General features: G+C 37.9%; 1 protein-coding gene across 1 annotated transcript in view; it reads right to left on the bottom strand.

Annotated features, from left to right (window-relative positions):
• Positions 1 to 1,073: 1,073 nt before the first annotated feature.
• The window catches only part of GABRA4 (gamma-aminobutyric acid type A receptor subunit alpha4), an 84,020-nt gene continuing 59,286 nt past the window's right edge, over positions 1,074 to 25,807 (bottom strand). Inside the window, exon 9 of the mRNA XM_069856109.1 lies at positions 1,074 to 1,216. Coding sequence (XP_069712210.1) covers positions 1,181 to 1,216 — 36 coding nt within the window. The 3' untranslated portion in view covers positions 1,074 to 1,180. The remainder of the gene's footprint in view (positions 1,217 to 25,807) is intronic.

Here is a 25,807-nt window from a genome sequence, read left to right as displayed (position 1 = left end):
ATAATATAATATAATATAATATAATATAATATAATATATTAAATTTAATTTTATATATTATTATATATTATTATATATTATTATATATTATTATATATTATTATATATTATTATATTCAGTGCAGTTCAGGGGGAAGAAGATAGGATTGGCATGCTTATATTTCTGACCACAAAAAGGAGATTCCTGAGACAGGTAGTGAATGTACCTGGATACCTAGAGGAAATAAATGTAGCATACAGGCACTTCTTATCTATTTCTATGCATCATGATGTTATATACAAATGTAGGAGACTATAACTCTCTCAGGTGGCAATGAGGCCTATTGGCTTTGTTTAAGACATATGTTTGAACATTAAACACAACAAATAATTCAAAGTACATATTTATATAAAAGTAAATTTACACAACCTTAATGTTTATCTACACAAGTTCACTGATTCCTCAGTAGAAATTCTTAAACAAGTTGGCTTTAATCTTATTTAGTTATTTAATCTGTAAAATTATTTAATTTACATACATATATATTATTTTTGTCAACTATACTTATTGTGTGTCTCATTGTAGTTGTGAGTTCATCTTGTTACTTGCCTTAAAGATCATGCTGGTTTTGTATAACAGATATTACCAGGAACACCAACTGAAAAACAGGTGTTTGGAAGAATCTTGGAAAACCGGATTTAACTTTAATAAACCCTAGAATACTTGATGCCCAAATGTATTTATTACATAGTTTATAAACATTTTAAACATAATACATCAACGCTAATTTAAATGCATAAGGTTAATGTGCATTGTTATTAATCCATTACAGACAGAAAGGCTACATAATTCATATTGAACTGCTACGTAGTTTGTTCATTCTTATCTCTGAAATCTCAATATCCTTACTTTTGCTTAAAAATCAAAAATCTTTTAGGCTGCCTTCTTCACACCATTATTGTTATTTTCTATTAGTACACCTCTTACAGCACGAAGGTTTTAGGGTTAATAAAGTTAACCCTAGACTTAGAGGAATATCACCTTTCATACTTTAATGTTTTTCTCTTGTTATCTGCCAACTGTTCACTTATTCTTATATTTTACCCTGTTACATGATATTAATACCTCAGCTTTGTCTGGTTCCTCATATTTTAGAATATCTGAACTTCCATAAAATATGCTTTCTAGATGCATGATGTTTTAGATGTTTTCCACAAATCCTTTTTCATTTTCCTTCTGTAAATGAAAAGAGAAGACATTTGAACTTGTTTCCTTCTCACTTCAAATTTCCTTAAACAGTTGCAGAAATAATTAAACATTTTATATCATAGGGCAAAACCGTGCATACTTTAGACCATATCATACCAAATAAACTCTAAAAGTAAACTCTAAGTAAAGCTAGAGAAGGATGTGTGCCCTAAAATTATTTTCTAATTTCTTAATGTGTGGAATTAGGAAAACCTTTTATTACAGAATGTATCACAGAAACACATGCCTGAAAACAATCAGATTTCAGACAAACAGGGAATTAACACAGAACCAAAATGATAAAAATCTCCATGCACCTAGGGGATGATTCCCTTTCTTGCTGCACAAGAACATCGTGTTTCTATACTCAGTTAATTCCTAGACACACCCTTTGACGAAGAGGAACAGTTGACCTTCATGGGACACACATGCTCGGCTGGGTTTTGTGAGTACAGCCCCAATGTGAAGGGCCCCAACTGTAGTGTGATTCAAATGGGTTGGGGCAAAGAATGAAATGGCAGATTCTCATTTCCCTTTTTGTGTTCCTCCCATCTTGGGTTTGAAATTCTCTTTTTTCCCTTACCTTGGGTGCTTGGTGCATCTATACAATTTAGTGGCTTAGCCAAAAATACATGGTTTTGACTAAAACTATATAAAATATAAGTATACACGCACATGAGAAAAAAAAAAAAAAGGAGAAGAAAAGAAAGGCAGATGCAGGAAAACAGTGCCTATGCTTCTGCTTTGGGTAGTATAGCATTTACTGCTACACAGTTACAAACAATGCACCTTTGAATCCTTCCTTATATTTTAAAGTGTCACTGATGCAGACACATCTATTAAAATAGGAAAGCCACTTTTTCTCAAAGTGTTTTTTAATAAATCTCTGCCACCTTCACAGTGCCTCACGTGAAGCTTCATTTTTTTCTTATCCAAAAATAGATATATGTCCCAGTTCTCAATCATCAGAATTTCCATTTAAATTTTATTTTGTCCCATTATAGCCTCTTTTCAGATGTGAATGCTTTTTATTCCCCTAGTATATTCTGATTTCATGCCGTGAAATCCATGTTTCCCAAGGCTTTCCTTGACACTGCCTTTATTGATTCGAATTCTTGTTCACTGTTACGGCAATCGGAGCTGAACATTTCCATGACTTCAGGAAAAAAATGATCAGAGAATATACTTTGGGTTATACCTTGCCAAGAAGTTACTAGTTTAAGCATAGGTTTTGCTTTTTGTTTAAGTTAATAGCGCCTAATACGATAAGCTGCAAGTGGAGAACAAATTATTACCGAGCAGGAAAATTCATGGAATCTGATTTCCTGTATAAAGAGGAAGAAGCAGCCTATTCTTATGTAATTTCTATGATACCCCATGTTGTACTGAGAGATCAGTAAGTCAAACTGAAGGTAAAAGTCTAGAGCTCAGAAGCTACAGTCTTTCTGTCAAAGAAAGCAGTAAGTCCTCCCTTCTCAACAACCACCCACTAAATTAGAAGAAATTTCATATCTTTGAGATCTCCACCCTTCTCTCATGTCTGGTGTAAAATGTTCAATGGGCTGACAAGTTATAACACATTTTGGGAAGGGAGAGAATAGAGTTAATACTACAAGGATGGTGGAAATGCACAGCTCAGAGTTTGGGCTTCTGGGTTGTGGGCTGTTGCTATCTCCCCCTCAACAAAGAAACAGTGAGGGTGGCGGAGGTCATTCACAGTTAGGGAATGCAGTTGAGCTGCAGTGGTGGCAAACAGAGCAGCACCCCAGCAGCCAAAAGAGACCACAAAAAATAGCCAAGGCTCAAAATAGTTTCTAGTATTATTCCCCAAACTGAAGCATTTTGTAGATGCTCAATTTCTGTGGCTATGATGATGAAGCTGTGGTAAAGTAAAGCAAAGACAAGATGTTTTGATTTGAGGAATAGCCAGCAAGAATCCCATACTAGCATTAACCATGCTTGAGAACAGGTCTGGAGGAATGTTATAGCTCTGGGAAAGGCTTACCACCACGTATCACCTCAACGTTTATGAAATCAAGTACCTACAGTGTATAAAGTGAGACTCCTGAATAGTACTTTAAACTCTAGACTTCATTAGGTTCTTGTTTTTATCTGACTGTGATGACTATTTAAGAGTAAGACTTGACTCTTTTTGGAGTATTGAAAGAAGAGGTTGGAGGTGAGAAGTAAGGGACTAGATGTAGAATTGCGCTTGGCTAAAGGGAAACCAGGGACTAGTCTTTTTATTCATACATCCTACTGAATGAAGCATTTAAGCTAGGGAAGCTTGTATAAAGGATTTAAGATACTGCTATAAAAAGTATTAGTGTGTGTCTCTTATTGTGCCACATGTCCTTTGCAGATTGAAACAACCGGTTTGTTTTACATACTCTGCCAAGTCTAATTACTTTTAGTCGTTATTAACCTGAACCAAATACAGTGCAGTGTCTACACCTGCACATTGTTAATCCTCTATGAAAAAAGCAGTCAGTGGTCAATATTTTAGATTATTCAGAGACTGTGCATCTGTCAGAAATATAGTGGCACTATGTAGATGATTTTAAATGCTCTTAAATTATATATTTTTGAATGCCTTTCCAAACTTATGTTTCCTTAGGAAAGGCCAGAAGTGGAACCTCTAGCATTTACACTTGGTTTGTGGAGCCACAAACTTTATAACTTTACTAGGGCCAAGGGCTAATCTCCTTCCTCCTATCTGCCCCAGTATGCACGCTCTATGTTGTTCAGTCTGGCAATGAACAAAGAGTGCGTAGTGCAAACATGTATCTAGGGACTGCATCCAGCATAAGCAACCAAAAAAGGAAACAACAAGAAAGCAATTAACATAAAATGAGACTGAAAAAACCCAACTAAAATACTTTATTTCTGAAGATTTTTTGATGATATAAATAATAAATTATATTAGAATTTTTAAGTCTAATTAAATTGTGTAATACAGACAGTAAAGCTAGGTCTGAAATTTAGCACTAAAAAATTCCATTTTTAATGGAAAAAGGTGGTATGATTCAGCCCTAGAAATCTAACTATAAATACCAGACTTCACTAGCTGATGCCATAATAACATTGCTCCAAGTGTTAATTTTGCACATAATAATAAACACCACTCTGATTCTCAGTTTCAAGAGAATGAAGTTGCACAAATATAAAAACAGATTTTGGTGTCAAGTGGGATATGCACAACTTAAAGCTCTGCCAGAATATTGTACAGAAAAGGAATTTCACCCTACAACCTCATATACACAGAGAAAAAGACACAAGATGTAATCTCAGATGGCGTACAAGGCGTTCACTTGTTCATTAACTGGTTTGAAAGGGGAAGAAGTAAATCAGTACATTAATATAGTATAAAAAAGAAAATGTAGTAAAGTTCTCTAGATAAATTATTACAGAAAATGAGAGGTGCCTGTTGTGGATTCTAAAATGCAGCAGAAAGTATTGCTCCATTTCAAAGGCAAAAGAGGATAAAAGTAGACCTGTTAGTACTTTGTGCGACACTTGAAAATACCACATCTATATAAATAAATGACAAAGAAACAAAGCTTTCCCCACATGCTTACATTGACATCCTGTGCTGCAGGTATAATAGAAACATGAGGCCTTTTTATAACTCTGACAGGTTACAAATCAACAGTATTCTGAGCAACAAATTAAAACTGTGTGTCACAGATTCTTGTTTTCTGTGTCAGTGGCAGTGAGAGCCTAAAGCAATATATCTTTTGAGGGTTTCTTTTGTTAATTCTGACATACCCTGATGAGAAGTAATTGCAGACCTCATACATTCTTTCACAGAATTTTGTAAAGTGTCTTTCAAAGACAGGCATTACGGGGCTCCTCGTTTGTCATCTCTCAGCACTCCTCTGTTCGGAGTTCCTGACATTTCTTGAACACCTAGGTGAGAAGCATCTCTGTTTGGAGCACAGGGAGCTAACTGGCTCAGCTGCAAGCCTGCAGCATCACAGGAGGCTTCAGAGGCCCTGAGACAGCTACAGATGTTAAATATCCTTCAGTTGTGACCTGAAAGCTCTGGTAGAAGACATCAGAGGAAAACCCATGGAGGAAGGTTTGGATTTCCTGCCACGCTAGGGAGAACTGATTCAGCCCACAGAGACAAATAAGGGAGGAGGAATTATTACTGAGACAGGAGAATGAGCTTGCAATGGCCTCAAAAGCAGACTCCAAGAAACCAAAGACACCTTGACCCTAAAAAAGTTCCAGCATCATGAGGAAACTGTGGCAGATTTAATGTAGGCAGGGGGTTTTTTTGTGTTAATTGTATCAGTTATCTCTTATGGTTTTTAAATGATAGCACATGCTGTGTTTTCTTGTTACCTCAGAAACTGCAGCCTCCATGAGCTCCCAGACCAGGAGACATGCAAGAAAAGTGGACTGAGAGTCCCAGGGTTTGGTCTGGCCACTATTCATTGTAATCCCCAGGATAACTCACTGCATGGCCCTATGCCTGCAAAGGGCGAGCAGCCCATTCCCAGGAACATTGTCAGGAATCTCCTGATCCTGAAGAGCGCGATTTTAATTCAGAAAAGAATTTCTGTACCTTATTGCAACCAGATGAAATTTCAGTGAAGCTCATGTTTCACTGAAATTTTGCTTTAGTATTCAGACTAACAGAGATATTTCACTGAGAGGCAAGGATTTATTTTCACTTTAAAGGTTAAAGGCAGGCAGAAAACATGTAGGAGCTTGTTCAAGCACAGAAGAACTCTTTGCTTTCCACTGAACCAGTCTAAAAGTCAAAAAAAAAGCTTTCAGGATAGATCCTGCTACCCATAGACACCACACATTTCAGTGACTGGAATTATGGGTGCGATTATAAGACTAGTATAAAAGTAGGCTTTCACTCCTTGTTGTAAAAGATATTATGTAGAAATATATTTGATTCTCTGTGGTATTTTAGTTGCTGTAATACCTCAGTGAAATGAGCGAAGGAATCTTTCTTGGTGGACATTGACTGAAATTTGTTCTCCTTAATGCTGATAGAAATATTACAGCTAAGTGATTTCCTTATCATCAGTAAATGTTAGAACTTGTTACATGGCAATAACAGTGGAAGTTTTTCAGTTTTCTGACTTGGAGCTCTCAGGATTTCTAGCTAAAAGGCCATGAAATACAGGACTTGGAATGAGTTACTAAGATGTAACATTTAGCTTACATTTGCCCTTTGATTTTAGTTCGTAGTGGGAGATTTTGACCGGTTTGAGGACGATTAATATTGTAATCCTCAATGTGACCTTCTTAGAAGGGAGAACATTTGCTGGTGATTTGTCTTTCAGATTTCTGCTTGATCATATCAGCAGGTTAAATGTTAGTCATTTCACTCCATGTAGGTGAGTAGTATCGAGCATTAATGCAGTTAGCCACGTGTGAAGTGAGTGCAGTGAAACAGGTTAATGGCATTGCTGACCTGAGAAAAACGGGAAATTGGCTCTGATACAGGCAACAGGATTTCTGAGACATACTCCATTTACTCAAATTTTAAACGTTAATGGTATTTTATTAGAAAGAAGCACCTGAAATGAAACATAATGCTTCAGAGAATGGAGATATACACACAGATACAAGTATTCTTAAATGTTAACATGGTTTCTGAGTCATTATGGCATTTCTTTTCTGTTAGTCATCAATTTGTTAGTCAAACAAATTTTAAAATAAGAAGCATTTAAAATACCACTGAAAGGTATTAATATGGGTGGATTTGCCCATCTGTGTATGTAATCACAGGGAAACTCAGTTTCTCTAAACCTCTGTGTATGTGTAAATATACAAATATATATATGTATATATGTGTATTTGACAGGTATTTGTGATGTGACTCCAGTTAGAAGACAAGCTGTACAAACAAGTAACAATGGCTTGAAATTTTGTTGTAACCAAGTGGGTTACAATGAGGTGGGTAGAAGTTCTATATGCAATGGTTACTATAGTTACAGTATCTCTCTCTGTCCGTTTAATGAGGAACTAATTACTTTGTTCTCTGTCCAAGACATGTATTTCGCTTGTTTGTTTCTTTACCCACACCAAATAGTATTCCTTCCCCAAGGAAAGGCAGAAATATAGCAATATTTACCCTCCAGAACAAAAGAATGCTTGACTAGCTAATCCCAAGCCCCTGGGAAAAAGAAATAGGATTTTCATAGAAGTACTGGGTTTATTAATGGGCAAAAATCTGACATGCCCTGGTAGTGGGTAACACTTCCCAGCTCACCACACCTAACAGAAACCTTAAAAGGCTACCAAAAAGGTGCATACCGTACATTTCTATTGCCACCTGTCATTGAATTAAATATCAGAGATGGGGGGGGAAAAAAAGAACACAAATTCAGAAGTATTTAATGAACAGTTTGCTACAAGGTCCCAAAACTTAGTAGTTCCTAAGATTAAAGACACCCACAGGCTCTATATGCACACATGGTAAATTTTCTCCCCCTCTGAAATGATGTCTTACTGTAGTAGGAAATGAATTGTGACCTAAATCCAGGAAGGGATTGAAGGGCTCACATCCAACAGTTAGGATGCTGCACTTCTCAAAATATCTGCCAGCTGCCTTTCATATCTCCCTTCACGAATCTATCCAGCTCTTTCTTTAGGTAAAAATGACAAGATTCAGGCATATAAGCATTGGTGACAAATGCTCTTTTAGACACAGCTGGGTTTCTGAAACCAGGTCTCATTCTGTCAAAATTGCACCTGCTTGGATGGTAAGCTCAAATACCTTAGCAATCTGAGCCTTAAGTGCTCTTTCTCATAAGGACCAACAAGGAAAACTGAGGGGTATCAAATTTCACAATACATTTTACCTCTTTAATGAGTAAGACACTCCCCCAAGGTATGTAAGAGTCTTTTATCGAGTACCCTAACTCATAGGTAAGAGTCACCTGAAAAATTATAATTGTATCAGAATAATCAGCAACTGGCCATTTAATACTAATAATACTAAACGTGACATAATACTAGTATATTTACTAGGGAATTACAGTATTTTATATTTTCAGTTTCTATCCATGTGCACTACAAACAATAAATGTCAGTGGCATTAGTCAGATTTGACATCATGTTTTACAGAGCATAAGCCCAAGCTAAAAATTAACCAAGAAAGACAAATGTAATTTAATGCCCCTAAACATCATGTACATCTATTACTTCTGTGAGCTACAACTTTCAACCTCTTTAGATGAACTTACAGCCAGGCTTAATGTTTAAGAAAAGGGGCTGTATAAAGCTTCATCATAGGTTTTCAGCAATTTAACTGGCAGGCTGCAATTACTTATACTTGGTCTTTGCCTCAAGGAAATGAGGTTTAAATTCACTGAGGATTCAAGTTTATGTGAATATATACATGATTGTCTGTACCTCTGTGTGCTCTTCCTCTTTTGAACCCTTTACCATTTATCAGACAAATTTGACAGATGAACATTCTGTCTTAAATACCACAAAGATTTTAAGACAAATATTATCTTTAGCACCTTAAACATATTCTAATTATCTTTATATTATTAACTATAGAATATAATTAGTATTATATTGATATTTTCATTAGCTTCATGAAGTTACTCAGTTTTGTAAATATAGGTGGACAGAAAAGGAAGAAAAGATGTGCAAATTCCAAGGCAAAGATTGCATTGTGATTTCAATCCATCTGCACCAAACAACCAAGATACAAAACACAAACGATTGATTTCACTGGTTTCAACAACAGAAATATTTTATTGACATTCTAAAAAGCAAATTAAAATAATACATTTTTATTATTTTATATTTGAGACAGAGTCAGTATGGATATCACTTTAGCAAGTACTTCTGACTTCTCTCAAAAATGCATTAATAACAAAAGGAGGGCGAAAGAGAATCTCCATCCTTTAATGGATGCAAGGGGAACAATAGTGACAAAGGTTGAGGTTAAGGATGTAATACTTAATGCTTTCTTTGACTCAGTCTTTAATAGTAAGTTCAGATGTTCTCTGGGTACTCAGCCTCCTGAGCCAGAAGACAGGCCTGGACAGGTGTACCGTGTTCTGGGTAAAAATTGGCTGGATGGCCAGGCCCAAAGAGCGGTGGTGAATGAAGTTAAGTCCAGTTGGAGGCCAGTCACAAGTGATGTTCCCCAAGGCTCAGTGTTGGGTCCAATTCTTTTCAATACCTTTATCAGTGATCTGGATGAGAGTACTGAGTGTACCCTCAGTAAGTTTGAGGGTGACGCTAACCTGGGCAGGAGTGTTGAACTGCTCAAGGATAGGGTGGCTCTACAGAGGGATCTAGACAGGCTGGATCGATGGACTGAGACCAACAGTATGAGTTTTAACAAGGCCAAGTGCTGGGTTCTGCACTTGGGACAAAACAACCCCATGCAGCGCTACAGGCCTGGGGAAGAGTAGCTCCAAAGTTGCCTGACAGAGAAGGACCTGGGGGTGTTGGTTGACAGCCAGCTGAAGATGAGCCAGCAGTGTGCCCAAGTGGCCAGGAAGGGCGATGGCATCTTGGTCTGTATCAGAAAGGATGTGGCCAGCAGGACCAGGGAAGTGAATCTGTCCCTGTACTTGACATTGGTGAGGCCGCACCTCAAATAACGTGTTCATTTTAGGATCCCTCACTACAAGAAAGGCATTGGGGTGCTGGAGTGCATCCAGAGAAGGGCAACAAAGCTGGTGAAGGGGCTAGAAAAGAAGACTTATGAGAGGCAAATGGTGGAACTGTGGTTGTTTAGCCTGGAGTAAAGGAGGCTGAGGGGAGCCCTTATCACTGTCTAGAACTACCTGAAAGGTTGTAGAGGTGGTTGTTGGTCTCTTCTGCCTGGTGACAGAACAAGAGGAAATGGTCTCAAGTTGCACCAGGGGAGGTTCAGATTAGACATCAAGAAAAATTTCTTCACAAAAAGGATTCTCAGGCACTGGAAAAGGCTGCCCAAGGAGGTAGTGGAGCCACCATCCCTAGAGGTATTTGAAAGATGGGTAGATGAAGTGCTCATATGGTTTTGTAGTGGACAGGTATGGTTGGCCTAAATGATCTCAAAGGTCTTTTCCAACATGGCTATTCTATGAAATCTTTTGTTATTTGGAGGAATAAACTTAAAGTTTGTATGCTAGTTCTCAGGCATAAGAAATGCCACCATAAAACCTAACAAAAATAAGACTGAAATGTCACTGCAGAAAGGCACGGCAGTCTATGGGGATTTTTATATCCTTTGAGAACAACATAATAGAATTTAGTTTCAGGACAGACACAGAAAAAGTAGTTTTTCTGTTGTACTATCTTCAACCTCCCTATTCTTTGTTAAAAAACAAAAAGCAACAAAACTTCCCACTACCATGCGTAACTAATATATGTATATTTGTGGGAATATATGCTGGTCGAATGATGTGGCCATATCAGGTTGTTAGGGAAAAGTTTGGAATACATAAAGGTCGAGAAGCAGCTACAGCGTGAGAACAAGAAGGCAGTCTACGTGCAAGATTACTTATACAAAAACTACTAGGGGAAACTTTGGGCTTTAGCCAAGCATTACGTAAACATTAGACAAGATAGCAGAAAAGTACAAAAGCCTTGCTTGCTTGCTAATAAACGACTTGATTTCCAATCATATTGATTGTCTGTGGTCTTGTCCAGGGTACATGCATGGGTTCAGTCTCTCACATATATTAATGTTGTTGAGGGTAAACTCAAGGTTCATCAGTTCAATGCTCAGTGGTCCACCTTGAACTGACAGTTAAGATATATATGGTAAATAATATCATAGATGATGATAGGAACTGAGTTGTGGAGATACTACTGCTAGACCTTTGTGTTTTTCCCTAGGATTTTTCCATTTGTAAGTGGTCTACTTACACAACACCAAGACGTAAGAAAATAGAGAAACAAATACTGTGCAAACAGGAGACAACTAAGATTACACTTTGTTTTTTGTAGAAATGTTGTCTTAAAAGACCATTTTCCCCTGTTAGAGAAGATCCTTCTTTTCAAGCAAATCAAGAAAATAGAAAAATGAATTTTTCTGACCAGCACGTTACATGTATATTAGCCATAGAGTGACAGACAGTTTCATAAGCACAAAAAGAAAAGATATTTCAAGAAAATCATAGCACCATTAATTTCTGAAAAGGTTATTGTCTTCGAATGTGCTCTCCCTTCTTCAAAGGCCCTCAATAGCTGCAATTACTTAAAACAATAGTAATTATGTTCCATACAAATTGGCACAGATAATGAACATGTTGATGAAGTAGGTGGCATCATTCTATACTAGTGTAAGGTTTTCTCTACCTGGTGAATTAGAAATACACATGTTTTTACAGGAAAATCTACATTTCACCTGCTATTATACCTGTTACTCTGAATTTCAGTTATGTAAGAATACGAAGTCTAAACTGCACTAGCAGAATTATCTTTGCTGGACCCTGCTTATACAAATTCCACGCATGGGGAAGAGGACACTTTGCTGAACAGTACTAACAAAGCAGTTAATGTTCCCCTATGAGCTGCAAAATAGTTTATAAGACCAGCAGTTGTCTATTTGCATATGAAAGATGAAAAGCAACAATTAAGATAATCTCCAGAAGATCAATTAGTTCATCATTGCAGTTCTACATATAATTTGTCATATCATGTTAGCTTTTGCTTGTTAAAATGCTGTTATGCACAGCATAACCATTTCTTCCCAACATATCCTTCTGCAAGGCAAATGAACAAATTTTATATTTTAAATGTTTCTGCTCTATTTAAAATAGAAAGTAGGTCACTGGGTTTGCAGATAATTTAGTTTAATTCTCAGTTGTCCTGCATCTCTGTTATCAGGATGAACATTAAATGCTACAAAATCAATGGTGCTATTTAATCACAGGTGCTAGCAAACAGGCAACTGCATTGCCCGACAGACTGCTGGGGACAGCAAAAACTGCTCGCACCTCAAAAAGCTCCGCTAACAGGTTAGCAGATCAACACAAAGCACATGCAGATGCTCTCCCCTCTCACCTGCCTGGTGAAAGAACTGTTGGCAGAGATAATCATCACAGCTAAGGTCATCCATTTCAAACACCAGTGTTCACACTCCTCAACCAATGGGTCAAGTATCTAGGCCAATGAGGGATGGGATAACCACCTCCTCTGTGCCTCTCCTACCCCACAGGGACTGTGACTTCCACAGTGGGGCAGGTAACAAAGGCCTGTAGCATCGCTGATAGGCCACAACCAAACCAATGACTATTAAAAAATGAGATGCCTTCCACATCTGCAAATTTTCAGCCTGGGCTTTAATGAAGTACAAAGTAATGGAGAATCAAGTCAGAGGTTCCCGTTCTCCTCATGTGCTTCTTCATCCACAAACGTCTGTTTCTTGCAGAGGAAAGAAGGAATGGATGCCGCCCTAAAACATCCTACACAGCAGAAATAAACAGGAGTAGTTTTGCTGCAGTTATGGCCATCCCCATTAAAACCAAGTGATTCTTTTTACCCTACTCCCACATTCAGTGGCTAGGTGGAAGGGACATCCTGCCTCAAGATAGGACAGAGAAAACATATGGCATTGATAAACCTGATCTATTTGCAAAATCTCAGCAATACCATTAAGAGGAGACAATTATCTCAGCAAAAGTCGATGGAGGGTGATTTCTTGAAATTAAACACTTCATATTCAAATTGAAATAACAAAGTAGTCAAAATAAGTAAGTAATAAAATGCAACTAACAATAAGAAAAAGTGGGTTTGGCTAGAACATATCCCCCAGGTATCTTCCCATGCTTTGCAAACAGTGAAGACTCAGGGGTCGGCAGCTTTGAAGTAACCAAGCTCAGCCAGCAACCATCAACACAGCTGCACTGTGGAGCAGAACCTGCAGTGCAAATGGACCTCAGCACAGAAACAATCATCTAGTCTTCCTTCTCTATTTATCATTTACTCACCAGAGACTTCAAATGTGGAGGGCAACTAAAAATTGAGACCCTTGTGAAAAAATGACCTTCTCCAAGATGATACATCCATTAAGAAAGAGAAGTATGAGCCATTGCATCTGAGACATCTGCATTGGGCTGGAAGATGCCTACCAGGATTTACCAAACAGCCCCACCATTCTGAAGAACAGGCAGCCAGGGTCCGAGGGGGTGTTTAAAAGGCCTAAAATGGTTCTAGGTACTTATGTGCAGGTAAGTGAATCCCTGTCCTTAAGTCAAACAGGGATGAGCATGAGAAAGTACAGGATGAGCTTGGGTTCTTAGTCTCCTGATGTAAATGCCATTTCCAAATTAGATAAGAGATAATTATTTTTGAAAGAGGAGGAAGAAGGAGGTCTTCACCCTTGTATTGTGCTAGGCAGTGTTATAAAAATGGGAATAGTACTGGGAATATAATTTATTATAGTCACTATTTGCTAAATGAGACATCTGAGATCAAGAATTTTGTTTGATACTCAAAACTGAAATCAGCACCCCCAAGTTCTTCTCCTCAGGGCTACCCTCAATCCATTCTTCACCCAGCCTTTATTTGTACTTGGGATTGCCTTGACCCAGGTTCAATGGACATATACATCATTATACAAAGCCAGCAAAAGAGGTAACTTAGAGTTTATCAGAACAAAAGTATTTTATTGCTATTAATGTTATTGTTATCTGGGTGTTCCGTGAGTTCATGTTTCTGTGATGTCAATACACTGCAAGACAGTCATGAACTGGGCAGCTATTAAGCTATATTGTAACTCTACCCTTTCAACAGCTCTGAAAAGAGGTAAAAAAGACAAACAAAACAAAACATGAAGTTCTTTCATGCTTGGCTGGACTTGAAAGTAGCTGCTGTCATTCCTTTATTGACTCAGAAGGCTCACACAATAGTCTTGGTTCAACCTCAGCTCGTGACTATGTAGTTGGCTTCATACATATGCAGTATTTCTCTAAATTGCTTTATTTTTTACAGCTGAGACTTTTTACAGCACCTTCAAAGCTTACTTGTTCCTTCATTGGTCCTTTTACTTTCATCAGGATTTCTTATAAATTAAAGTCCTGTATCAAAAAAATGCAAACAAACTATCTTTTAAACAAAGGTTTATCAAATCTCCAAACTGTCTTTTAAATTTAATTAATTAGTCTAAAGAGTTCTTACACTTAAAAAGTAATTAAAGAAATCACTTTCCTTTACCAATAGCAGTCTTTGCAAATAATAAAAAAGCCGCATCAACACATGAACTGAAGATCAGAAGATGCTTTCAACAGTTGCATAGATCCTTAACCTTCATCACTAATATAAATGAGATACAGCCTCATGGAGAATGTGTATGTCTGGAATTACATATGATTTTTGAGATATCACATGGTGACATTTCAGTTGCTGAAGACAGAAATGCACAGAATATGCATTTTTCTTAGAGTTCCTTAATACAAATAAAAAACGTTTTCAATTTTCTGAGATCAAAGGCTGGAATATCTTCTTGATTCTTGAAGGATGATGCTGACTGACACAGCATAAATTAACATACCACAGCAACATACGAGCCTATGACCCTGTCATGAGCCTTTTGTTTTGATGGCTGCTCAAGCAATTATTTAGTAGCTCTGAAGATGACATTAACAAAACTAAATTAGAAAAACACTCATATATTTAAGTTCCATTCAGCACCAATAATTGCCAGTTATATTTAAATTTCTTCACACTCTGGGTGATAAAGTAAAAATGCCCTTAGTGGAAGTATTTGACTTCTTATCAATGCAGAAGGAAAACTGGTCTGGCTGTTTATGGAATGTCAATACTCAGACCATCTGAAAAGAAAAGCACGTATTAATCCTTTACGTATAAAGATTTCTGCTGTTTTACAAGAATGTGTAATTTTACAAAGAAAAAAAGGTCTGCAAATGAAAATATCTACTAAGTATGTAACAGCTTTATGTGCTAAATTGATCACAAAAGAGAACAAAAGGTGATATGTATGAGCTACCTCTGAGTGAAGAGAGACAAAGCCTTCAGAAGTAATTCTAAATAGCTTAATTTTTAAAATCACAGTCACACGATAAGTAAAAATCAGTTTGCTGTCAATGTACAGCATATGATGTGACCTGGAGATAAATGAATAAGTTATAAAGCTATGAATATTCAAAAACTCAGTAATGGTCTCACCACAAACAGCAAAATGGGAAGCTCACACAGCTTATTGCCACAGCATAACTTTGATCACTTTGTGATCAGTCCAAAGTCGGCCTGATTTATGTGATATAGATGAAGGAGACCATCTTCATGCCCAGAAATAAGTTGAAGGCTGCTAACTGGAACCCAAAGCCTTCTCCAGCAACCTCAAATCTAGGTGCCCTCATTCTTCATGCAAAATGCCTGTCTGCTCTGTGAACAGGTTAGATATTGTCTAGATAACTTAGAGCAGCAGAAAGCCCAAGCTAATAAATCCTGCCTTTCAGATTCCTGATTAGCCTACAGTTAGCAATGTGTTATCTGGAGATATGCAGCTTTGGCTTAGAGATGGTTCCCGTTCAGCCAGGTTGAAGCCTGGAGTTTGCCAGTTTGCTTCCATTTGCAAAACACTAAGTAGACATACCAAAAAAACTAACCATACCCCTCTTTCTTTTCTGGCATCCATAAAACTTTAACTTGTGCCTGCATAATGACACAGTTCTAACAGAGGCGACATCTTACTTAGCACTCCATGGCACTGGAGGGCACTCTCCTGGGACAGGACGGATCTGCTGAAAGTATTTAACCTAGACTTCCATCATCCTAACAACATTCCCAGCCCTTTACATGTGAACCAACCTCCTCACAGAAACAGGCTTCTATCATGTTATAAAAAGAGACCCTATCCTATCAATTAGGTGCACCCTAAAGATGCCCATGTTTATGTTTTTGTACATACGTTTATGCCTAGCTGATACTTCGGAGGATGGTGTGAGGAAAGTTGCCCTTCAGAAGGATTGAAGCCTGATCTGCCAATACTAAGCACTGATAAATCATGCAGAGACATTGGTGTGATAATCTAGATTCAGCAGCCCACTTATCTGCTTTGCCTAGAGTTGGTTTACAGTGCTGAGTTTAGGGCAGAAGCTCTCACTGACTTTTTTACCACCCTTTAGATATCAGCTGTGTCCACTCTTGGTTGCTACGAGCTTTTTTTAGCAATCAGCTTTCCTCTGTGTTATGGATCAGCTCTTCACTTCAGCATATCCCTTTCCAATGGATGATAAAGTAAAGATTTTCATAGGAGAAATGAGTCCTTCCATGCCCACTGCTGGATGGGACACTTTGTTGACCATCATTCTCTCCAGACTTTTCAATACCACAAATGCTCATATAGTCAAGGAAAAAACGATTTGGAGGCCGTCCTACAGGCAAAATGCTATGGCAAGATTTAGGATGCTCTTGAATCTTGTGTTTACATCACAATCATTGGACAGTCTCATTGCAAAGACTACCATTGCATTGGTAGATTCTACAAAAGCTACCGCCAAGAGCCAGCAGTATCATGTACCACAAGCTTGGCACTCCAGTTAGCAAGAAATGCAGGCAGTAACTGCATTGCCACAGGCATGCTGCTTTCTTGATATTCCTATAGGGCCTCCTGACTTCTTTTAGTATCTCTGCCTTCAGTCCCCCAAGGCAGAGATTGCCTTAAGACAGCTCAGATTTTTCAGAAGCCTTTGGCAGAATTCAAATTTATATCTATACTACATTTCACCAAGTATGACACAGTCATATTATTTTTCTTCTCTGTTGTCATCATATTAACGCTGATGTTTTTTGAGGGGTGGTGAATTTTGTTGCAAATTTCCCCGTGGTAGGACAGACTTACATTGGAAAAACTGAAAGCAGAGCATGTGGAGTCTCCAAATCAAGCTTTTTAAATTAAAGCAATTGGCCATGACAAGCAGTGAATTTCTTGAATAGTGATTGCAGGCTATGGGGGACATTAAAAAGCACAAGACAGAAAGGCTTTTTAAGCACTTAAATAGAGTGAAGCTCAAGTGGAAATGAATTACCTGGAATGTGTTATTGCTACTGTAACATGCAATTCAAGTATCTAAATAAAACAAGACAAGCTATGTTTTAAATAAGAAATAGGCTTAAAGAGACATAAACCTGGAAGAGTTCATTATGTCCAGGTATTATGAAGATGGATTATACATAATTTCAGACAGTCCATTCATTATTTTAAGACTCTGAACCTTGAAAGAGAAAATTTGCTGAACAGACTGTTCAGAGCTATACTGTGCTCCTTGGTCATGGCTTTACGGAATATTGAAGAACAAAGCATATTTCCTCGTAAAAAATATCCAAGGGCATCTAACTCTGGAAAAAAAAAAAGTGAAATTGAAAATACTTAGTTAGAATTTCACTCAGCCCTGTATTTAGAGAAGTTATAGAGGGTATTATTAATTGCACTCAAATTTTGTCCAAAATTTCACGCGTTTAATTCTGGCTGCCATTATAATAAGATAAAAATCAAGATAGCAACATTTCAAAAGCTTGCTGTTATACTTTATCCAAATAGGTTTTTGTCTTAAGAATTATTGCCTGTTTTCAAGGTCAAGCTAGGTTCTGCAAAGCTAATTTCTATGCAAGTAAGTCCCTATTGTATCTAGACCCAAGCAGGTACTGGTGTCCATAAACAGCCTTCACAGTGACACATTACACATCTTGCAGCTGCCATACTAGTACTCCCAAACATTTTTGCTTTAGTTTAGAAACCTAAGTCAGAAATATCTAAAGCTGCTTCTGTTTGAGTTTAAGTTGAAAGTTAAAGTCAGCATTGGCTCAGTCACCTCTGTGGAGGAAGAAAGCGTCTAGAAGATGGGAGAACTCTGGCGATTTCTCTTTGAAGAGGACAACTAATTTCAAGGATAAATACTGTATCCACCAATGGCAGCCTCTTGCCTGGATTTTAGTTGAGCATTTCATTTACAAAGCACTTGATTTACCTGTGTAAATACACACTTAAGGTTGAAAGATACTCAGCATCTGGAAAACAACAGAAAAGCATTTACATTCTGGCATAAAAGAAGGCTGCATGTACTGTATTCTGCATTTTTCTTTCTTTGTCCATTCTAACTTTACTGAAGCCTCTTCCAGAAAGAAGAAATGATCCACAGCAGAAGCTGTCATAGTGTATTTTAATATCCTCCTATATCTGACTAATTGCATTGATTCCACCCTTGTCACAAAATCTAGGAACTGTTTTAGCTCTCTTAGCTGAAAATGAATACAAATACGAGCAGAAAATAAAATACTGGTTTAGATTCACTTTGTGTTACGTAAAAATAATGTCCAAGATAAAAAGGAACTGTGACTAGAGTCTGGATAAAGCCTAGTGACCATCTATAAATTTATGGATTGCAGAGTTATAACAAATAGACCTGAATAAATCCTGAAGTATCTGTGAGAGTGAAATACTACTCACACATATGCAGGTTCCATCCAGGTTTAGAAACCCAAGGGCAGCTAAAAAAAGTGTACTTTCACTTTGCTTAGTTTGTATATTTTATCAAAATCTAATTTCTGCTATCTCCAGGTTAAAAGAAATAAAAATCACACATTTCAGTTCTCACTACTCTCAAAAGAGCATCAAGATTTCTATGTAATCCTCATATTAAACCCCCCACAGGATTAAACCTGAACAAAAGAAATGAAATCTGCTTTTTATTCTGTGTAGGCTTTCCAGAAAGCCTTTTCATAACTCTCTGAGTTTAAATAGTAGGGGAAAAAAAGCTTTGATTTAACGATCCAAAAGTTCTTGAAAAATGTGTGTAGAGAAAACATGTTTTAGCCTTTGATGATACTCTTGATATGCAGTTATAGGTCAAATAGAGGAGTTCACTTTATCAAGAACTTTTTTTATTGTCAAGGGGTTAATTTAAACTTTCAATACTCCTTATAGTTGCAATATTTTGTGTTTCTGGTGGCAGGGTTTCCCCCCCATACATACACACACACATATACACACAATTTTGTCTCCTGATTATTTCCATGTTAACCTTTTAGGACTCTTTACTAACTAGATTAAAACATATTTCCTCATTTTGTTTATTAATGTTGATTGAGAAGCCTTTCATGCCTCCCTATAACAAAAACTAACAGATATGTAATGAAGACAGATGTAGCGGCCAGCAGCAAGAAAAGCAAAAACTCCAGCATGAACCCTGATAACAACCACTGCATGTCCCAAGGGAGCAAGTGCCCTTTGATTGCCTGTGCCACAAATGATCTTGGGACTACCAAGTGGCAGAGCTTTGTGACATCTTGAAACGTTGCATCAAAGGCTCCAGAGATTTTAATAATATTTTTGAGAGAAATGTAAGAGCAACTAAAAAAAACAGTGTTAGTTTCAGGAAGACAGAATTAAAATCAGAAAGCCTTGACTGGAAAAAAGGAGAATACAGTTTACTACATATTCCAAAAGATGTATTAAGCAATCAGTCAGCTTTCCAGTTGACTGTGATATGCAGTCATTGTTTGTGGTATAAATATTACATTCACTGAAGAGAGACCAGCAGCAAATCGACCGTAAACTCTGCAGGCAATTCTTTTTCTTCTACAGCCTGTTTATCTTTGCAGTAATTAACTACTGTTATTACAGCAAATCCCTTTGCAGTGCAAAATGTGCATCATTAAAGAAAGGCCAGAACTTTGGATTCTGAACAGGCCTGGCTTCTCGGTGCCTTAGGTTTCATTTTCCCCTCTTATTACTTCTACTTCGGAATAGAAGAGATCTCAGCATAGATATGAGAAATGTGAGATCCACATTGTGGAAGAACAAATCTATAATATCAAGAGAGCTCACCAAGTTCATCACCTAGAGTCACTATTCCTTTGTGCATTAATCATGAGTTCAATGACTGCAGACTGTTGACTGTAAGCATTCCCGAAACAGTTCAGTTGTCGTCTTCATCATACAAATTAGGAGTAAGTGAGGCACTGACTATTTCAGTAATCTTCATTCATATTGTGCAGAATTTCTTTGACCATGGAAAGTAACTCCTTCAGCACCAGGAAGAGAAAATACAAGTAGACTTAGATGAAAATGAGGAGTCTTTCTTAAAGGCTTTTTTTGCCTATGTTTTACAATGTATTTGACATTCAGCTGCTATTGAGCTATTTTAAGAATGGCAAATTAAGAATAACACATTATAGCTTTAGTGGGCCACCGATTAGCTAAATACACACAATAAATAGGAACCATTCATGTGTGGAAAGTCACCTCATTTCCACTGCTCTTGGTAAACATGAATTAGATGAGTTGTAGTTTGAGGTAAATTGGAGTCAGTTTTGTGACTAACTCACTTGCTGTAAGTAACTTCATTTTTCTGAAAGCAATCTGTGTATTTTTGAGACAGTGTTCTTCTCTAAAATGATAACACAGGGCATTGGTAAGCAAAAAGGCCAATGCTTATACTTAACCATGGCCATCCTCAGGCTGGTGGAAAAGGGGCTGCACCTGTGAGAAGGGGCAAATAGGGCAGGTGACCCTAAATTGATCAACAGAGTATTCCATCCCATATACACTACACTCAGTATAAAACTGAGAATGAAGGTCTTGCTCTCTTCTTCCATGGCTAACGTGCAGTGAGGATCTCACTTTTCTGGTTGCTCCTGAACCTGGATGTGTGCGTTCCTGAATCCAGTTCCTGAGTCGAGCTCCTTCCTAGCCATGGACTCATTCCTTCATGTCTGCTCTGCCCCATTTGTGGTGATGTATAGTCATCAAGGGGCAGGGTGAGGGCATAATCTCATATATATGTACATATTTTATTACTTTCTAATTATTTTCATTATTATAATTTTAATTTCATTGAAGCTGTAGTTCTAGTTTCCAACCTTTTTCCTGTCATTTCCCTCTCCCTTTTCATCAAGGAGTGAGAAAACAATTTTGGAAGCTCAACTGCACGGTTTTTAGCTGCCAAAATTTAGCCAGGCAGGGCTAAACAATGACAAGATGAACAGTTGATTCACAACTGTGTATCAGCTTGACTGATACACAACCTTTTTACAAGCAAGGGTGGGCTAAAGCTACAGACAGTCTTAAGCATCTATTTGTCCTCGTCACTTTAATCAACATTAAAAACCACATTTTATGTCTCTCTTTCATGTGGGAATCTCAGTCCCTCCTCTACCTGGCAAACTAGTACCACCCTGTCCATGTTTAGCCACCAGAATTAACAGGGCAGTCTGCATTCTCTCCCTTTCCTTGATGCACCGAATATCCATGGAATGCAAAGAGAAAGCCATAACCTCCTTACCCTGGAATAACATCGAGCAACTTCTCTCTGCACACAAAAAAATTGCTGGATCTGGGCAGTTGTGATTAGATATTTCTTTTATCGCTTTCAGAATATCATTTAGAAAAACAAAAAGAAAACTAAACCTATTTGAAGTTTTTTCTTGCCTTTTCTCTCAGCTTTTACAGTATCTCACTGCTCAGCAGCTAATTAGCGTTGTGATTAAAAATAGTGCTGTGTGTCACTGCTGAGTGACAGGGAAGGGAAAAGTGCTGGAGACTGGTTCAAGCACACACACCTTTAATTGCAGCCTGACCACCTGGCAGGGGGAAGAAAGGAACGTGACTCACAAAAAGCATCATGTTTTCCATTCTCTTGGCAGGCCACAGTTGTGATCATGGTGCTCTCAGTGTTTCTCACATTTTTTGCAATACTTTGAAAGCATGAATTTGGAACTGAAATAATTAAACATTTATTTTAGACATTTATTTTAACTCTGTGGGCCAATGTGTTGGCTGAGGCTTTGCAAATGACAAAACCCACAGCTGCCATGTTCAGCCTTGGGAGCAGCTCAGCTGCACAGTGTGTCATCAGTTCCTATCTTAATCTCTTGTTTCAATTAGACTCTCTTGCAGGCAACAAATCAGACTGATATTCTTCCTAAATGCTGCAAGTGCATAGAGAAAACTGTGAATAGTAAGGGAAAAATGAGGTAAACTAGATGTTTGTGCTCTTTAAGATACGAGAGCTTTGCGAACAGAGTCAAAGCTATCAAAATGGCTATGTTCAAGAGACAGGTCACATACTACTGTCACAGTAGAATTACTTCAAAGTTGTCAGACAGAGATACTTCTGGTAGAGGTACTCTACATAAGATCAGGCTTGTGTTATCCAAACCTCTTGGCCCAGGTCCTACTTCCACTTTCTTTCCCCCAAAATCCTTCCCAGTAGTAGGATAATGCCATGTGCATGGCCTGCAGTAACAGCCAGGAAAGAAAGAGAATGGCAGTAGGGATGTGTTGTCCATGCTTCCTTCCTGTTAGCTCAATGAGTACCACAACATGTTAATTTTATAATCTCTACTGCCTCACTTTTCACCAAAAGCAAAGGATTAGATCAACTCCACTTAGTTAAAGTCAACACAAGAAAATAATTTGCCCTTCTTTAGGTGGGAGTACAGGGCACTCTAGACTCTTCAAGGAAAAGATTCTTCTTTGTTTTATTCATCCCTCTTCCCCCTCAAAAAACATCCCCACTAAAATGAAAACCCTAAACCTCTCTTCCTTCTCCAAGCTCTTCCTTCTTATCAAAGATGAAGCTTTTCAGACTTGTGAGCTGTTTCCCACCACCTGTGCTTCTTCATGTTGGCCAGCAGGATGTTCTGCCTGTCAAAGTACCACTGCACTTTGTGAGTTGCTCACATTTTTGCCTTTCATGATCTGCACCTTCCTACACTCACTCCAGTAAAACGCAGAACTCGCTAGAGTACCCTGTGCATGGCTGACCCTTTGGAGTGATAAAAACAGCTGTAATATGTAGGACAAAACATAACCTGGTGTGGAAGGAAAGGATGAAGAATTCCAGGGCCTTGGCGCTGCATCTTGAGGTGAATCCTTAGCTCTCATAATTTCTGATCAGCTGCAGATAACAGATTATTATAATAGGGAGGGGAGACCCACAGCCTCCTAAAATGCCTAAAAGTCAAAAAAGGTATGCTAGCACCACACTGCTTGGTTAAACTGCAACATTTATGTTAGTACTGATACTGTCAAACATTCAAATGATAGCCTTCATCACTAGTAGATACACGAATGGAAGATGTCCAGATAGCAAATGTGTAATCATTCCATGTCAGACTGCAGGGGGTATTCATAATCAAAATATCAAAGTATTTTAAGCTACATTGGTTCAGAAAAAGAGGCCCAGACTTGATGTGAAAAGATCTATTGCAAAAGACCTGTTATTCATTGTAAGAGGTGGTGAACTCTAATCTCCCAGTCTTTACAACTTGGCTAAGACATGAAAAGCACCTTCCACTTCTCTCAGTATTGTAATAATAAAATAAAATATATTCCCAAAGAAATATATTTTAAACCATGCACAAATCTGCAGACCACATGATGAACTGAGCTACTTGTACACTGCCATGAGCCACATAGTTCCAAGTTAATCACAGAATTAACTATGGCTCTGAAGGATGATTACAGAGGAGGCCCTGGTCGACCATATAGCAAGATCTTTTAATTTTAAAAGATCTTATTTGGGGAAACAGTAGAAAAGTATCTTTTCTCCTGAGAATGTGGAAGTAAGCTCTTGCAGGAATGCACTGTGGCAGGGGAATAGGAAGAAGAGCTAATCAAGCAAAAGACTGTGTCTGGGATGTCAACATCTGGTTTTAGTGAATATGGGACTGCTCATGTGATTAATATCAACTGTATGATCCTGCTCCTTAAAATACTAGTATTCTAATAAGATCCTAACAGAACATGAAAGTTTGAATAACTAAATCATCTGACCTGGGACTGCACAGATCCACAGTTGTCAAATTTACCATTCTGGAAATTCAGTCTGCTTAACTGAAGGCAAATAAAAAAACTATTCAAGTGTTGAGCCAGGCTAATGCAAACTGAGGATACAAACACTACTTGAACAACTACCTGTTGACGTAATTAAAAGTGTATGCATGTTTGCCAAGGCAGGCAGCTCCTAGGGATTATGCTTTTCCCTGAATAGCTATCAGCTTGCAGCATGTATCTGAGTTTACAAAAAAAGGTCTAAGAAAATGTATTGAACTGCAAACAAAAATTGTACCAAGGGCAGGCAGAGCTCAAACAGCTGCATTGCAATAGATTTTTGCTTTGAACATCATGACAGAACAGCATTCAGCAAAAGCTATCCAGTGCACACATTCAAAGAAGATGACAGGATGTTGCTAGTTCTTGTACTCCCACTGAGTGAGACAAAGCCAGGAATATAATTGTCAAGCAGAAAGTAAATGGGAATAACTGTGCCAAGATGCTTCAACAAATGAAGATAAAGTTTTCCATGGTCAGCTTACACTTGACTAGACTATGGTGGGGGAAGCACAGAGCAAATAGAATGATGAGAGCACTAGAGACACAAGCTAAAATGAAAGACTGGCACTGCAGAGGGGAAAATTGCTGCTCAGTACTGAAAATGAAGGATGAGGAATAGCTTACAGAATAATGCAGAAGAACCAAACAACACAAAAACAAGGAAGTAGTGAAAAGCTTGTCAGGTCTTTGGGCCAAAATCTACTTTTTATGAGTACCTTAATAAACATGACCAAGATGGGATCCTTGAAGTTACAGCTACACTGCACTCATTGGTGTTAAGCTAATTACATTACCCCTAGCCCCGGGGTCTATTGCATCTCTCATCAGACATCCTGTGCTAAATGAAATCTGCTGAAAGAGCTTACAATTAAATAAGTTGTTGTTTCATTTTGAAGTAAACACTACAAACTCAGGTTAACTGTTCTTGATGTGTTGGAAGATAGTGATCTGAGCTGAAGATTAGATGTACTAAAGAAGAGGTAGGCAGGCTCCACAGCAGAATTTAGCCAACCCATTTTTATTCCCAACATAACTGCATTCACCAAACCTGAAAACCTGGAGGTGTTCAAATCCCCTTGACACCACCCAAAATCCTTACTGGATGTCTTCTACTTTTCTTCATGTCTACTTCAGCCTACATAGTTCATCATCCTACTCCCACCAAAATATCAAGAGGGTGCCAAAGTCAGCCATTCCACCACCAAAGTCTTGAAGAGAGCCTGTTTCAAACAAGTTTCATATTGCCCATACATCACTCTGGATCGGAATCTGTGAATGCTACTCTTTTTGAAATGTGTGTGCCAGAGGGAGGTTTTCCAGCAGTAGATCACCTTTTCAACATGCAGCTCATGCATGTCCCAACAAAGCTCTCATCTCATTTACATCATGAATCCAGTGCAATTACATAGCTTGTAAATTGGAGATGCTGAATATATAAGCAACGATACCTGCCCATTTGATTTTAAATAGATACGTCTCTGACATTATACTGGGTACAGCCTCTAAGCTACCTTAAAAGTGCAAAATATCATGTTCTCATTTGTTGAATTTGTTTTAAATACCATTTGATTTTTCTCTTGTAAACACAGAAATGATAAATGATTACTTTAATCAAGAGCTATTTTATTGACCTCAACATTCTTCTCTTTTTTTAAAGAGATCCTGGATTTCTGATTATTTTTTTCTGACTCATTAGCTTCTTAAAAATTAATGGGCCTACTTTTCTCATTTCCTTTCTTTCTTACCCTTGTCCAGTTACTAAAACCTTCTAACACCTGATTAATTTC

This window comes from Phaenicophaeus curvirostris, chromosome 4, assembly GCF_032191515.1.
Source record: "Phaenicophaeus curvirostris isolate KB17595 chromosome 4, BPBGC_Pcur_1.0, whole genome shotgun sequence".
Classification (NCBI taxonomy): domain Eukaryota; kingdom Metazoa; phylum Chordata; class Aves; order Cuculiformes; family Cuculidae; genus Phaenicophaeus; species Phaenicophaeus curvirostris.
The sequence above is the reverse complement of the archived record's forward strand: the minus strand, read 5'-3'. Positions and strand labels throughout refer to the sequence as shown.